We start from the raw sequence: 16,550 nt of genomic DNA, 5'->3' as shown, positions 1-16,550 counted from the left end.
GTGAGGGTCTGAATATTGAATATGATCAACTTGATGATGAAGTCCCAGAACTATCGTGCAATCATACAACTGAGCTTACGGACTTCATCCAACGTCATCATCATATTAGAGACACCTCGGCACATCATCAGCTCCAAGCAGATCTAATTGAACATCAATGGCTATTACATTCCCAATAGTAGACATGTCGCATAATTGATTGGTATTTCCTTCATGTTATAGTGACTATATTTGAGTTAATTAAATTTTTATTTGTATTTCCTTCATGTTAGTAGTGATTTATTTGAAGTAATCTGTAATAGTTTCTGAAATTGTAATAGCCAATTTCTTTGTTTCAAAATATCAATTTACACAATCTAAATTAAAAATTAAACTGTCTTAGTATCAATAATATTGTTATCCGTCACTGTCTTAAACAATAAATAAATAAATAAACTTTTTACAGAAAAAGTTTATCAATCCAAATGTCCTGCATCATTGCATCTCGCCATGATTTCTCTTTGCAGTTGCTAGAAATATAACCGATGCAGTCCTGGCATGGCACTCACGTCCATCATCATAATGCGCTGATCCGCTTCCTTCTTGGCGAACTCTAGTTTCTCCACCTCCAACCTCAGTCTTTCGTCCTTTTGACAGATTTTATTTACCTTTTTTTCCTTCTTATTTTGCATCTTCTTGGCTTCCAACCTCAATCTTTCATCCTCGAGACGGATGAAATTTAACTTTTTTCCCAAATCATACTCCATCTTTTTCGGCCTTAAGGTGAAAATACTCTTTCTCCTGAGCACGTGACTCCTCCAAAAGCGTATACTTTAGCTTGCTGAGCCCAACAATCTCCTGTGCTGACGTGGCTTGGGCCTTTCATTTTCCTTTCTCAGCTTTCCTTCCCATTGGTCGGTCCAATTCGATCACGTCATTATCTATCACATTATCAGCCTTAAGATAAAAAACTAAATCCACTATAGCGCCCGAACATCGAGTTGGAGTCGGGGACATTGTCTTCCTTCGCTTTGGATCCTCCTTTGTTGAACGCCAAATCTATTTAGATTGGTCCTTTAACAGGTGCCAACAATGCTCGAACTGGAAGGAGCATTTCTTTAGCGATTCGTACATAACCTTGGCCTTGTCAAACTTGCATGTAGTCAAAAAACTGTATGTTAAACCAATGTATAAAAAAATTAATTATTCATAAAACAAGTGTGAATATTCTACTTTGTCTTGTTCAGTCGTGCCACTTTAATTCAACCCTTTAACTTGGGCTAGTTTTGTACAAAATTTGTTTATCACCTTTTGAATAACTGACCACCGATGTATTAAAGGCTTTATTGTCCCGTCATTTGTGGTTTCTTTAAATTGCTCGAAGTATTCAAAATTTTTTTCCCAAAGTTGGGAGTGTTTTTGGTCCATTCCCTGGACGACATCAAAGCTACAATTAAGTCATGACAAGTAACTTGTCTTCTTTAGGGGTGAAGTTCGCACTCCTAACTGATTTCCTAACTCTAATAGGATCGTTATGGAGTAGGGGTGGAGAGTCATCAATAGTCATAGGAGAGTTTCCACTTTGCCCACCGTAAGTGAGGTCTAGTTGAAGATCTTTACTTAGGAGGTTAGTGAAGTACATATGGCCAGAGTCTTGTGAATCCATATCTAAAAATGCATTGAAATGTTAGACACGTAAGAATGAAGTTTGGGGTTTTTCCATCGTTGGCCCAGGAACCGAATGGTGACATCTATGAAATTTGGCCACCCTCGATTGGCTAAACAACTGGTTGCCACTACTAGTTGGTCGTCCAGGTTACCTAGCCATTAAGGAAATGACCATAAATTTTCTATATCCCAACTACGTTTTGTCATCATTATAGTCGAGGGGGGTTTAATTTACACATTACTTTTCCATCACAAAATAACACAAAACAATGACAAAGCAAAAAGCAACTGCACAGAACTGACCAATTCACATATTCACACAAAACAACAACTAAACAACATGCGAATCACAATAAATTTAAATAAGAGCATTCCCGTTGGATTCCCCATAAAATTTTGAAAATAAAGAAATAAATAAGGCTCAGAATGATGGAAATATTGATAGCATGCGTAAGTAAGGAGCCATTTACATCGAATGACTGCAAATCCCTACCCGAACGTCCATTGCCTTTTCTGGAAAGTACAACAAACTGCAATATGGCAATCCGAGTGAGGATTACCCCGTCATATCGATGGGCCCTATTAACACTTTTAAATTAACCCGCACTATAACACTATCATCACAGCCTAATAATAGCTCCTGTCCCCCGAGAGATACGAAACACTGCAAAGAAACTCAACAACACAGAACAAATTACCCATAAAAAGAGTAATAAAACATACTTGGTTTAAGAAATCTAAAATTACATTTTGTGGGATATCATGAAATTTACATTAGCAGTTTAAGAAACTCATGAAATTTACCCATCATTTCTTATTCTTTTCCATTCTCCACAATCATGATTTTGATAAGGACATATTAAGTTCTTGGTTGAAGAGAAAAAATTAATACTATTTGTAATTCATTCATGACCTATAACTGTTATAGACACACACACACACTATTAATATATATAGTTTTGGACACACACACACACACACACACACACACACACATATATATATCTATATATTAAGTTCTGAACACATAACTGCTATAGACACACACACACATATACTATAATAACTTTCGAAGCACAGAGTGTAATAAGAAAGTTGAACACAGAAAAAGATCACGAGCACTACATTACCTTCCAAATAGTTCTGCATAAACTTACAAAATAGTAAAAACCCATTGCTTAACAAATTGGCCAACATCGTTCAATTACTTTCAATAGTTGCCCTCCCATGAAATCAAACACCACAAATAATTACATAGGACATGTTGAAAGAAGATAAACTACAAGTTGAATCACACACTAAAAAAGAGATAATTCAAAAATTGAGAAAAATAAAACAATAGGTCCCATATTCAGTTTCTTCTTCTTTCTGCAATTGGAGATTTTCACAGTAAGCAAACAATCCATTAAGGAAAATGAGAGCAAAATCAAAATGATTTCACACAAGCACAACATAAAACACAATTTTAATTCAATAAATCTAATTGGATTTTTGCAGCAACCAAACAGCAGTGAGAAAAATCAGAATAAATCTAACTGGATTTTCACAGCAACCAAACAACAACCAAACATCAGTGAGAAAAAAATCCGAGAAACATCATCACTTTCTCGGCAGCCAAACACTCAACACAGCCACAGACAAATCAATGGTAACGCAATGTCAAAATGATAACCAGTTTCCTAAAAAAAAGCCCAAAATGAGAATGACTAAACGAGAGTGACAAAAAATAAAAAAAAATTGAACCAATCTGAAAGCATTGAAACATTCTCGGCAGCCAAACAAAGAAGAGATCACCGACGCAGAGCACCAAATTGTAGGCTCTCTATCGCATACTTACCTTGATCATGGCCTCGAGAGGAAGAAAAAGGGGAAGAGAGAAATAGAGAAGGAGAGAGGTATGATTTGCAGAAAATTTTGTGCTTAGAGCATTCCCATTGGATTCCCCATATGGAATCTATCCCTATAATTTGGAGATAAATTTAGGGTTTTGGAGAAAAATCCCTTCCCATTGGATTCCCCATTTTGCCGTTTAAATTTACGGGGTCTACAGTGGTTCCCCAGAGGCCTTCCGTCGCATATATGGGGAACCACTGTATATCCTCATCGCATTCCAAAGGCCTTCCGTCCCGCATCTTCTTCTCTCTCGATGTTGACCTCTCCCTCGAAACACCAACAATCGCAGCCCCTCTCCATCTGCAGATTTTGTAAGTTTTGATTTTAGTTTTCCCAAAATTTTGTGACTTTAATTTTGCAACACGAAATTTCGCCCCCCCTCTCCCTCATTTTCGAGGGGCGGCTACTGGCTAGGATATGAGAAAAGTATACTTTTATACTCGAAAAGCTCGGATGGGTTGACACCCACAATACGAACTTGCTATTTGCACGGTTGGAGACCCGCTCAGATAATAACCCAATAAAAGTCGGTTCGGGTCGGGTGAGTCTCATCAGATCCCATGGATGATTGGGTCACATGCACAAGCTTACCCAAAACTATATGGCCGGCTAATGAGAGAATATGAGACAAATGACATTACTTGAGTAATGTTAGATACACTCTAGGGTGTGCAACTTTCGTGCATTCTTTTTAAAAAAGAATGAGAGCCATCATTAAAAAAAAAATAATTTTTTCATGTGAATTCTATATTTAGTCACGTTTTTCAAAGAGAATACGCGAGACTTGAACATCTAGGATTGCGAATATCATTTCTCTAGTCTAATCTATTTCATTTTATTTTTTAAGATGTTTTTCACATTTTAAAAAAAATTAAATGGTGTTGGGTTAAATTTATGCTGCACTTGTAGAAATTCTGTTTTGAGACACAGAGATGATCCTCATGCATCCAGGATTTCAGAAGATTAAAATGGTTAGTTCTCAGGATTTGGCCGAAAACCATCTCCCTTGTGAATATCATGAAAAGTCAAATCATTTGATGAATTCAGACTATCCACGCTGGATACCTAGTTTTAGAAAGACTCGATTTACATTAACATAGATTGATATCAAACTTAGTTTTATTGAGTTTGATGCCATTTCAATGGAACTGAAGTATATAGTAGTGTTACTTAATCAATGAGACATTATTATTATTTTGGGGGGGGGGGGGGGGGGGGGGGGTAATTTTCCATCTATTTTTTTTACATCATGTGTTCATCTTAAATTTAAGGATTAGTTTGGATTTAGAGATGAGATGAGATGATTTTAGATTAAAGATAAAAGTTAAAAAAAATATTATTATTTTTAGATTGGAAAAAATTAAATTAAGATTTAAAAAAATTGAATTATTTATTATATTTTGTGTGAAAATTTAAAAAAATTATAATAATTAAATAAGATGAAATGTAATATTTTCCGAATCTAAACGGGATCTAAGTGGTCTGACACATAAAGCTACTAAATATGTATCGTGTTCATCTTAAATTTAAGTGATCTATCACATAAAGCTACTAAATATGTAATTTTAATAAGTAGGATTAAAAGGATAAGATTTAAAAAGCAGAATTTGAGTGTTTTTTTTTTTTTAAAAAAGTGTCTTTTAATTTTGAATAATATTATATACAATTATGAAATATTCAAATATCATACCGTTTTTTTAAAAAAATTAAAATTTATTATTAAAAAATTAATTTATTTTCTGATCTATATATATTTATTTTTTTTAAAATGATTAGACTTGGATAGTCACCTGCAACTATATTTCTCTTTAGTTATACATGTGTTTGACACGACCACAAGGTCATCTTTATTTGCCAATCAAAGAATTTAGAAGGTGTAAAAAAACCTAAAATACAAAACAAAGGACATGCTGATCTGATCACAAGATCAAACCAAATCGGTAAACGGGAAAGATAGAGAGAAAAATCCACTTCTAAGAGAAAGCAACAAACTTTCGGAACTAAGAACTCGGACTCAACCGCTCCTCCCACTATCCCAGTCCAGGATGTCTTCCCGTTGGAGAATCCTCTTCTTCCTTTTCATAGAATTCCTTAAATTCTTCAGCTCCATCGCCAAACCAATCACGCCGACACCAAATTCACAACCCCAGTACCCATGCAAACCTCCACACCACAGCCACTACTCCTTCTGCAACACCTCCCTCCCAATCACCACCAGAGCTAAGTCCCTCGTCTCCCACCTCAGGCTCCCCGAAAAGATCAGGCAGTTAACAGACAACACCACTGGCATCCCCAGGCTTGGCATACCCGCCTATGAATGGTGGTCTGAATCACTCCATGGTATTGCCACCAATGGCCCCGGAGTCTCTTTCACCGGAAAGATTGCCGCAGCCACTAGCTTCCCCCAAGTCCTCGTCACAGCAGCTTCTTTCAATAGAAGCCTATGGTTCTTGATTGGATCGGCCATCGCTGTTGAGGCCAGAGCAATGTACAACGTTGGACAAGCTGGGTTGACCTTCTGGGCGCCGAATATCAATATTTTCAGGGACCCAAGATGGGGGAGAGGCCAAGAGACACCTGGGGAAGACCCTATGGTCGCTTCTGCTTATGCTGTGGAGTTCGTGAGGGGCTTTCAGGGTGGGGATCGGAAAGCTGGAGGAAAAATTAGAAATGGGTTTGGGGAGGAACGAGCGTTGAGAGGGGATGATGGAAGTGAAGGACTAATGGCATCTGCTTGTTGCAAGCATTTCACTGCTTATGACTTGGAAAAGTGGCGGAATTTCAGTAGATATAACTTCAACGCTGTGGTAAGATTTAATCTTGATTTGATATAGTATGTTAGCCGATTTCAACTGGGTTTAGTTTGTTTCACTTGGGATGGTAGGTGTCTGAGCAAGATTTGGAGGACACGTATCAGCCGCCATTTCGTAGTTGCATTCAACAAGGCAAAGCAAGCTGCTTAATGTGTTCTTATAATGCAATTAATGGAGTTCCTGCGTGCGCGCGAGGGGATCTCTTACAAAAAGCTCGAACTGATTGGGGTTTCAACGGGTAAAGTTCTTTGAGAACTCTTTTTTTTTTTTTTTCAAAACTTCAGATGATTTCATTACGAAAAACATCCCTCCAGTTATGGTAGGAGAAACATCATTTACAGAAAGAACAGTTCTTTGAGAACTCATTATTTGATATGAATGAAAAAAATTGAACATTCGAACTTCACTGATCATAAGACTCATACAAGTATAACCCTTGGTGACAATAAGTTCAGATATATCACCTCAGACTGTGATGCTGTGGCCACTGTTTATGAGTATCAGAAGTTCACAAAAACCCCCGAGGATGCAGTTGCTGATGTCCTTAAAGCAGGTCTTAATAGCTATTGATTTTCACTTTACTTGCTCATAAAAAAGAAATCATTTACTTTGAAAATGATCTGTGATAAATCCAATTAGTGGATCTGTCCCATCAACAAGTTACAATATAAGTTTTGATTATAGGAACGGATATTAATTGTGGAACATATTTGCTTCGAAATACACATTCTGCAATTTGCCGTGGGAAGGTCCAAGAACAAGACATAGACAGAGCTCTCCACAATCTTTTCTTGGTTCAGCTACGTCTTGGGCTATTTGATGGAGACCCCAGGAAAGGGAAATTCGGAAAATTGGGACCTAAAGATGTCTGTACCTCGGAGCACAAGAAGCTGGCACTTGAAGCAGCGAGGCAGGGGATTGTTCTTCTGAAAAATAACAAAAAGTTTCTGCCTTTGGATAAAAATGTTGTGCGTTCTCTAGCTGTTATAGGCCCAAAGGCAAACAATGTCAGCCAACTAGGCGGTGGCTACACAGGTATGATTTCTCATATGATTTTGTAGTTAATGGATTCATCTAAGTTTTGAATTATAGTCAGATTTAATATAAAGTTATTTAAATATTCCCAAAGTATGCTCTATGATTTAATGCTCATTACTGTTGTCATCGTAGATACAACTAGTGTAGTTTTTCATAATTCAATTACGGATTTTGGGGCATATGTGAACGACCATGAAGCATTTGGGATTTTCATATTAGTTGTAAATGATCCGAAACCGTTCTTTTTCAGTACAGCATGCCATCCCCTGTTTCTCTTTTTGTTTTTCCTGATGAATAAATACTCAATGCTTCTGCTTTTATTTTGGTGATCCCATTTCTCAATTGTGCATAGACTTTGTTGCTATTCAAAATGCTTAGCAATAAAAATGAAATGAAATAGCATAAAATAAAATAGCCTTCTTATTGCCAACTGAACTAAATGTTTTGCAGTGGTTAATTAACTGTGTAGGTGTTCCTTGCAACCCAAAGAGCCTTTTTGAGAGATTCCAAGCATACATAAAGAAGACATCCTATGCAGCTGGTTGCTTTAATGTTTCTTGTGATTATGATGATGGATTTGGTGAAGCAATCCATACTGTCAAAGAAGCTGATTTTGTTATTGTAGTTGCTGGGCTGGATTTGTCCCAAGAAACCGAAGATCATGACCGGAATAGTCTCCTCTTACCTGGTAAACAGATGGCCCTCGTATCCTCTGTGGCCGCTGCAAGCAAGAAGCCAGTAATTCTTGTTCTTACTGGTTGTGGACCCCTTGACGTATCATTTGCAGAGGACGATCCTCGAATTGCAAGCATTATATGGATTGGTTACCCTGGTGAAGCTGGAGGAAAAGCACTTGCACAAGTCATATTTGGAGAATATAATCCTGGTTGGTATCAGAAATAGTACTTTTGTTATAGGGAGTTGTGTATCCACCCATGATTATAAATTATCCTCGTCATAGCATCTAAAGTTATGAATCTATCCTCTTACGTGTTGTCACTTTTAGAAGTGATTTTGAGTGGACATGAGTCACTCTCTGCAATACGCAAATGATTGGGAGACATGACTCTACTCTAAATGCTATGAGCAAGGTTTAATTTTTCAGTGTTGTGTAAAAGTAATTACAATTCTCATTGCTGTGTGGAACCTAAATACTTGAAATATTTCTAATGTGGAGATTCTTGTAATATCTGGATATGAATAACAGGTGGAAGATTGCCCGTGACTTGGTATCCTGAGGCATTCACCAGCATACCCATGTATGATATGAGCATGAGGGCCGATCCTTCTCGTGGTTATCCGGGAAGAACCTACAGATTTTACAATGGAAATAGGGTCTATGGATTTGGACAAGGCTTAAGCTACACCAATTTCACATACAAGCTCTTATCAGTGCCAAACAAAATAAGCTTATTGGGAGCAATCAAGGCTGGTTCCAGCAAGAACATACTGCACCAGGTGAGAGATGGACTTGATTTTATTCATGTTGATGAGGTGGAATCTTGCAATACACTAAGTTTCTATGCGCATATTTCTGTTATCAACCTGGGTGATATGGATGGAAGCCATGTTGTGATGTTGTTCTCTAGAGTGCCAAAAGTTTTTAAAGGCGCCCCAGAAAAACAGCTAATCGGATTTGATCGTGTGCATACCTCTTCATTCAGATCTACTAAAACAAGTATCTTAGTAGATCCTTGTCAACATCTTAGCTTTGCAAATGAGTATGGAAAAAGGATACTGCCCTTGGGTAACCATATCCTAATGCTAGGAGATTTGGAGCATTTCCTTTCAATTGAAATTCATTAAAGCCATTTGTAATTTGGAATGGCACTTGTACACAAGCATCATAATTTATGTATTGAATCGTGAACATTGCTTCAAAGAAATTAGAAAAAAGGTTGTTTTGATAAACTGATCTGATACAACAATTAACCTTTTGTCAACTCCAGATTGGGAAAACCTTTTGAAAATCTGTACTTTGTGATATGGAATGTCGTTAACTAGACTCAGATGTATTTTGGGACCCCAGAAGGGCCAGAAGTGCCTATATAATTGCTAAATTTTTATTATATCCTTCTCAGCATTTTCATAACTATCTTCAATTTTTTTACTATTTTATTGGTTCCATAATTTTATTATTCTCTTAATTATAACACGAGCCTTTCATTTCACTCATTGTGATCATTTACATTTCCATCTTATATCCTCTCTCCTACTATTTAAATAACCATTTATTGCATAAAAGACAATTTGATTTTCTATTCTCAAAAGACCAATCAATGTAAATAACCATTTAGTCTCTTCAATTGTAGTTGTCACACGAAAATCACTACTCTCTCTTTTTTTCTTTTTTGGCCTTTTCTTTTCCTATGATAAATAGGGACTTTGTTTTATCGTGCATAGCTTGAGCTGCGACTAGTCTGTTGATAATAATGCATACGTTTATGGCGGAAGACAGTGGGAGGGAAAACTGAAAAATCACGATCGCACAGATTCTGAATTTTAGAAGATGCAAACAGGTCTTTTAAGCTAACACATCGAGCCTTTTTTTTTTTTTTTTGAAAACAATCTTGTTCCTCATTACTGCAGCAAGTGTTGGATACATGGAGGGACTTCCTCCAAGGAAATGCTCTCCTCAGAGAGTTTTACAGCATCCTTTGCTAATCTATATGGGCAATACAATTTGATAATCTAGATACCTATTGAAAGGACCAGGATGGCGAGCTTCTTAGTTCTGCTTTGATGTCTTGAATAACCAGCCCTGCTGTGCTCCAATCTCTTGTCTCTTCGTTGATGTCTTGAACCACATTGAGTGCATCCCCTTCTAGAATAAGATTTTGAAGGTGTAGATGTTTACAGAAAATTACAGCCTTTAGAGCCGCCAAAGCCTCAGCCAGCTTTGCATCAGGGAACAAATCCCTTTGAGATCTCATAGTAGCAATTACCTTGCCTTCCCAGTTCCTCACCACCACCCTTATGCCTATTTTGCACCTTATTCTGTCAACAGTCGCATCCCAATTTGCCTTGAAACCATTTACATGTGGAGGAGTCCATTCTGCTACTTGCGGCCTGTCTTTATGCCTGGAAGAGCAGCTTACGTTTGCTTCTTTGAATTCTCTCAGCATTTGGTAGCTGTTATGGATCAGCTTGGAGGGGTTCTCAAATTTATTTTCAAACACCAGCCCGTTCCTTCTCTTCCAAACTAGGTGTGCTGTGATTGCAAAGACCTCAAGGTCTCCCTCACTTACTTCTGATACTAGGTAGCTCATTAACACATCGAGCCTTTTTTTTTTTTTGGGGGAGAAACAATATGCTTTATTGATAGACTTCATCAAATGAAGGAAATAATATAGGGAGGACACTCTAATAATATCCTCCAATAACTCTAAGTTCCCGTTCGGAAGTCTAACTAAACTGAGATCAATTCAGTTCAGTCTAATTTTAAGCCAAGTTAAATATCCAAACATCCAACTCTTAAATCACTAAATTAGTCTCAACTCAAAATTTCTTTACACGTGGGACTCACAACTTTTTTCAACTCAACACCTCTTTACGCGCAGGATTCACAACTTTTTTCAACTTTTTATAAATACATCTAAACTCATCTTAACATCCAAACACATCTGAACTTATCTTAAGTGGACTCTACAAAACTCATTCAACCATTTTAACTCATTACTATTCATAAAGAATTCAACTCAGCTCAACATCCAAACGGAGCTTAAAGCATTTTTTGCTAAAACATGGGCAACAATATTTGCATCCCTTTTAATGTGATGGGCATTCCAGCTATCAAAATGTAAAAGCTTATGTTTTGCATCCAAGACTAAAACTCCCGAGCTATGGCAAGAAGTTTCGGCCTGAGTGATGTTGTTAATGACTTGAATGGCATACCTTCAAGTATAATCTTCCTTAGGCCAATTTCAGTAGCAAGGAGAACAACCTGCAAAGCTTCAAAGGATTTATCAAGATAAGAATCAGGAAACAAATCCCCTTGCATTCTTTTTGTGGCCACCACTTTGCCCTCATGATCTCTAATAATGATCCCTATATCCACTCTGCCGAATGCCTTATTAATTGCTGCATCCCAGTTCACTTTATAGACACCCTTAGGAGGAGGTTCCCACCTATAGTAGCTATTAACCATGGCTCTATTAGATCTGACAGCTCCTTTGTGAGCTTCTTGGAACTCCATGAGCAGTTGTCTTGATTGTTGCATTACAACTGTTGGGTGAGTAAACTTGCCATGAAAAATTAGTTCATTTCTTCTCTGCCATATCTTCTTTGCTATTATTGCAGTTTCTTCCAATAGTTCCTGTTCATATAGATCAACCATTGTTGCAAATAGATTCAGAAAACAGGTTGCAGAAAAGCCACTTTTTTTGTATCCTTTTAGCATATAGACACCATACATCCTTGGCTGCAGAACACTCCCATACAGCATGAATAGTAGATTCCTCTTCCCTCAAACAGATAGGACGGTATGAAGATTCAACAACTTCCTCTTATGCAAATTCAAATTTGTAGGTAGAGTCCAAGCAAGCTCTCCACATAAAAACTTTAGTAGTATTCGGGATATTGAGCTTCCAGATTTTAGACCATGCTTCTTTTTGCGGATTCGAGTTTGAGGCTTACCATTTAGCATGATCCAAGACATCTCTTTGCAAATGATATGCACTTTTGATAGAAAACTGACCATTAACAGTGCATCTCCAAATAAGGTTTTCTGGACAGTTTGAGATGTTAATGAGGATTCTTCTGATAACCTCAGCTTCATTCCTGGAAAAAATATATTCAAGAAGTGGAACATTCCAATGCTTAGATTCTGTTGGCCATTACCAATTCTCCATATAGCACCTTCCTCTACCAGTTGTTTAGTTGCAATCGGACTTCTCCAAATAAAGGATGGATTGGAGCCTAGCTTTGCTTCGAAAAAAGAAGATTGAGGGAAGTATTTTAGCTTTAAGATATTGCTAGCTAGAGCATCTGGTCTTTGTAATAGCTTGCACCTTTGTTTTGCAAGCAAGGTCAGATTGAAGCGCTCCAAGACTCTAAAGCCCAAACCTCCTGCTCTCTTTGCCTTGCCCATTTGACTCCAAGAGACCCAATGAATCGTCCTCTCATTTTGCTGCTGACACCACTAGAAATTATTCATGATACGATTGATTTCTTTAAGTAGAGATCTTGGGAGCTTAAAGACACCCATGCAGTAAGTGGGTAAAGCTTGAATCACAGAATTCAGTAGAATTTCCTTGCTAGCTTGTGAGAGGAACTTTGTTTTTCCAATTACTAATTCTTCTTCTCACTCTATCCAAGATGTTGTTGAAAGCTTGAGTACGAGATCTACCAATAAGAGCATGTAGGCCAAGGAATTTTTCATATGTGGATGAGGATCTAACACTTGCTATGCTCAGAATAATCCTCTTAGTCTCACTGTTTATGTTTGAGCTAAAATGAATGGATGTTTTTTCTTTGTTGAGTCTTTGACCAGAATCTTTTTCATACGTGTCAAGAAGATCAATCATTATGCTCCACTCCAATGAATTAGCTTTACAAAATAACAAGCTGTCATCTGCAAAAAATAGGTGATTAACGCAACGTGGTTTGCCTCGAGCTACTGGAATGATTGATATTGATCTAGTTGCCTCAGCATGATTAAGAAGAGCAATCAAAACTTCAGAACATAAAAGAAAAATGAAAGGTGACAGTGGATCACCCTGCCTTATTCCTCTAGTTGCTTTGAAAGAAACTTGTGGTGAGCCATTGATGAGAATAAAATATGATACTGAATGAATGCATCTCATAATTAGTTCAACCCATTTTGAATTAAAACCAATCTTGATCATAGAAAATCTTAAAAATTCCAATTCCACCATATCATAGGCCTTGCTCATATCAAGTTTCAAAGTCATGAAGCCTGATTTTTCTTTGATCTTTTTATTTATTGAGTGCATAGCTCCATAAGCAACAATCACATTATCCATAATCAACCTCCTTGGGACAAAAGCACTTTGGGTGGATGAAATGACCTCATGAAGAATTTTTTTCAATCTATTGGCCAAAGCTTTGGAGATGATCTTATAGAAGACATTGCACAAGGATATTGGTATGAAATCAGAGACTTTCTTAGGATTTTTCATCTTGGGGATTAACACAATATGAGTCTCATTTATCTGGCTTATCTCACCATCTGAGTTGAGTAAGTCAAGAGCAGCTTCACACACATCCTGTCCAACAATGTTCCAGTGAGTTTGATTAAAAGCTGCAGGGAAACTTTCTGGTCCAGGGAAGCTCAATGGACTCATTTGAAAGACAATCTCCTTAATATAATCTGCTGTGAAATCTTTGGTCAGAAAATTGTTCATCTCTTAAGTGACTTTTGAGACCGTAGGCCTTAGGCAGTAAGAAATGTTAACAAGATCAGAAGAAGAAAACAGTTCCTGATAAAATTTGTAGAACAAATCTGAAATATCCTCAGAAGATGTGGCAACAAATCCATTGTCCCTTTCAATCCTACTTATGGAATTGGTCTTCTTCCTTTGGTTTGCACACATGTGATAGAACTTAGTGTTCCTATCACCATCTTGCAACTACCGTTGTTTAGCTCTCTGTTTCCACTTGATATTCTCTTCTTCAAGCAATCCATCAACTTCCTTCTGTTTCTGATTTATGCAACTCGTATGCTCACCTGTATTTAAATTTTGCAGCTTGGAAATATCATTCAGCTTAGTAATTATAGAAACCCTCAGATTATTAGCTTCCTTTTTGCTCCATTTGCTAAGGGAATCCTTACACCTTTGTAGACCCTTGATTACAGTCATCATTTAATTGTGATAACTCAACTGTGTTTTTCAACTATCATCAATAATTTTCTTGCAATTCTCCCTTTTGTCCCAACTAGCTTCATACTTGAAAAGCTTTTCTTTTTAATAGTTGACTACTGTCCACCACTAGGTTGCACCGAGAACCACCTAGCTAGCAGTCGCAGCCCCAACCGAAATCGAGAGCGTACATAGTAAGGTCTCTATGGCTACATTTCTTGATAATGCAGTTCACAAGAATATTGACGAGAAGGACTGGAACTTAGTCATAGAGTTCTTTGAAGGGGACGACAACGTAACAAACCCAATTAATTTGGTCTGGGCTTGATGGGCCTCCAGCTATCTTGTTTCTTTTGTTCTGTTTGATTTACTAAGTTTGTTCTAGTGATCCAGGAGCTTGTTCCTTGAGTAGGAGTTGTGCCGTAGAAACCCATGTTTTATTTGCTTTAGTTTTCTTTATTTTCGAACCGGCCCATGGCCTTTATTGTTCCTTTCCCATTATGGCCCCTGTATATACCGGTGACAGTTGTTGTAGGAATCAATCTGGAATGTAATAGAACTTTTATTTTCCTCTTCCATCTCTTTCTTCTTTTCTGGAGGAGAGCTCCTGCGATTTTCTCTGTAATTTTCCTTTTACGTTTGGGAGTGTTACACATGAGGTCTAGCAAACTTACTATATTTATGATTTTTGATCCAATTTCAACCTACACTTTTTGTTTAATAAAAGGGATGAAATCTTGAGATTTTATTAATAATTGTTCTATTCTCAAGTGAGTATGTAGAACACACTATCTATATTACTTAAATCGTAAGATTTGATATTTGGTGTAGCTAGAGGCCTTAAAATAGTCGTACTCATTTATTAGTTGTAATCTCTTACGTCGAAATGAGAGTTATTTTATTCTCAAACTGGTGTGTAGAGCACACCATACATACCATTTAAATTTTAAGATTTTACTTGTAAGATTCAAATTTTAAAATTTATCTTTCAAATTAAAATATGTCATCTAAACACATTATTACATGTGTTTTACATTTCAACTTGATAATAGAATTTTTCGCCGAAGAATAGCAAAATACAAACAAAGTCCGGGGGTCACAAAATACCAAAACGAAGCATTTAAAACAATTCAAGAACAACCATCATTAATTTATACACAGTATAGAAACAAGATAGTAAAATTATATTGTAGAGATCCGGGAGGCTTGCTCTATATATCTAAATAAAGCAAATATCAATCAATTCCTTAATTTTGACGTTGAGAGAGATCAAGCATTAACACCAGTAGCACCCAAATTCGCTAGACCATCTGCAAAACTGTCGCCCATGCATCAATCGATAGGATTGATAAAAAAAAGTGAGCATATTATATGTTAGCAAGGGTTAAAAAAATATTAACGTCTCTTAATATAAAGTAGTGGAATACAATCTCCACTCATCATGTCTTCAATAAACAAGATTTATTGGATGGATTATGATGGAACACGTTTAACAAGATTTCTTTTTTTTTTTTAGTTTGATTTAAAAAAACAAGATTTTGCATTAACTAATAATTAATTTGCATGGATTGATGATGGAACACGTTTAACAGCCGCGCAAAACATGAATACAATTATCACCTAGATTTGGCCGCCTCGAATTAGGTACGGTTTGAATAGTGAGTGGAGATGAGATGAGCTGAGATGAAAATTAAAAATTGAAAAAAATATTGTTACAATATTATTTTTTAATATTTTTATTGTTTTGAGATTTGAAAAAATTGAATTGTTTATTATATTTTGTATGAAAATTTAGAAAAATTATAATGATTATAATATGAGATCGATGAAATAAGATGAAACATTTATTGTATCCAAACACTTTATGATCATATGAGTGTTTAAACTTATGTGAATAACAATGAAATAATTTGAGTTAAAATGTTTTATTGAGTTTTAGAAAAGTATAAAGAAAAAATTGAATAAAAATATTATAAAAGTAAAAAATGATTGAATATAATTTCTTAATATTATTTTTGTTTTGAAATTTGTAACAGTTAAATTGATTTTTGTGTTTGGATAATAATTAAGTAATAATTAGATGAAAAAGTTGACATTTGATGTGGTGGCCCTAGCCCCAGCTTGTGATTTGGCAGCTGTCACGACGTCGGGATGTTGGCCACAAGGGTTATAAGGAATTTTCTCAATGGCACTTAACACTCTTCTTCGCTCCCCTTTTTGCAACTTTTGACGACAATTCCTATCTAAAAGTCTCTTCTTTGATCATAAAATTGTTGAGGAATAATCTCACATTGTCTGTGGATAAGATTTTGAGCATATTTATAAGGAATGAACAATT

At 36.5% G+C, this 16,550-nt stretch overlaps 1 protein-coding gene and 1 long non-coding RNA gene across 2 annotated transcripts; one reads left to right on the top strand and one right to left on the bottom strand.

The window, feature by feature from the left end:
• Positions 1 to 1,511: 1,511 nt before the first annotated feature.
• Positions 1,512 to 16,421, bottom strand: LOC121262634. The gene is made up of 3 exons (XR_005940150.1): positions 16,410 to 16,421; positions 7,823 to 7,826; positions 1,512 to 1,647 (listed from the first exon to the last, which is right to left on the bottom strand). It is a non-coding gene; the product is annotated as an uncharacterized LOC121262634 (long non-coding RNA).
• Positions 5,525 to 9,295, top strand: LOC121262633 (probable beta-D-xylosidase 6). Its single transcript, XM_041165192.1, has 6 exons — positions 5,525 to 6,347; positions 6,425 to 6,591; positions 6,809 to 6,906; positions 7,038 to 7,388; positions 7,861 to 8,277; positions 8,599 to 9,295. Exons 1-6 carry the CDS (start codon positions 5,586 to 5,588, stop codon positions 9,195 to 9,197), a joined length of 2,394 nt encoding a protein of 797 aa, XP_041021126.1. The 5' UTR covers positions 5,525 to 5,585; the 3' UTR covers positions 9,198 to 9,295.
• Positions 16,422 to 16,550: the final 129 nt, after the last annotated feature.

The sequence above is a fragment of the Juglans microcarpa x Juglans regia genome, chromosome 4S (genome assembly GCF_004785595.1).
Source record: "Juglans microcarpa x Juglans regia isolate MS1-56 chromosome 4S, Jm3101_v1.0, whole genome shotgun sequence".
NCBI lineage: Eukaryota > Viridiplantae > Streptophyta > Magnoliopsida > Fagales > Juglandaceae > Juglans > Juglans microcarpa x Juglans regia.
The sequence above is the reverse complement of the archived record's forward strand: the minus strand, read 5'-3'. Positions and strand labels throughout refer to the sequence as shown.

Bases quoted from the DNA above. Each gene is read 5' to 3' on its own strand.
- LOC121262633 (XM_041165192.1), top strand. From the start codon at position 5,586: ATGTCTTCCCGTTGGAGAATCCTCTTCTTCCTTTTCATAGAATTCCTT. The intron at 6,348-6,424 runs GTAAGATTTAAT...TTGGGATGGTAG, and splicing joins GATATAACTTCAACGCTGTG to GTGTCTGAGCAAGATTTGGA. The intron at 8,278-8,598 runs GTTGGTATCAGA...TATGAATAACAG, and splicing joins ATTTGGAGAATATAATCCTG to GTGGAAGATTGCCCGTGACT.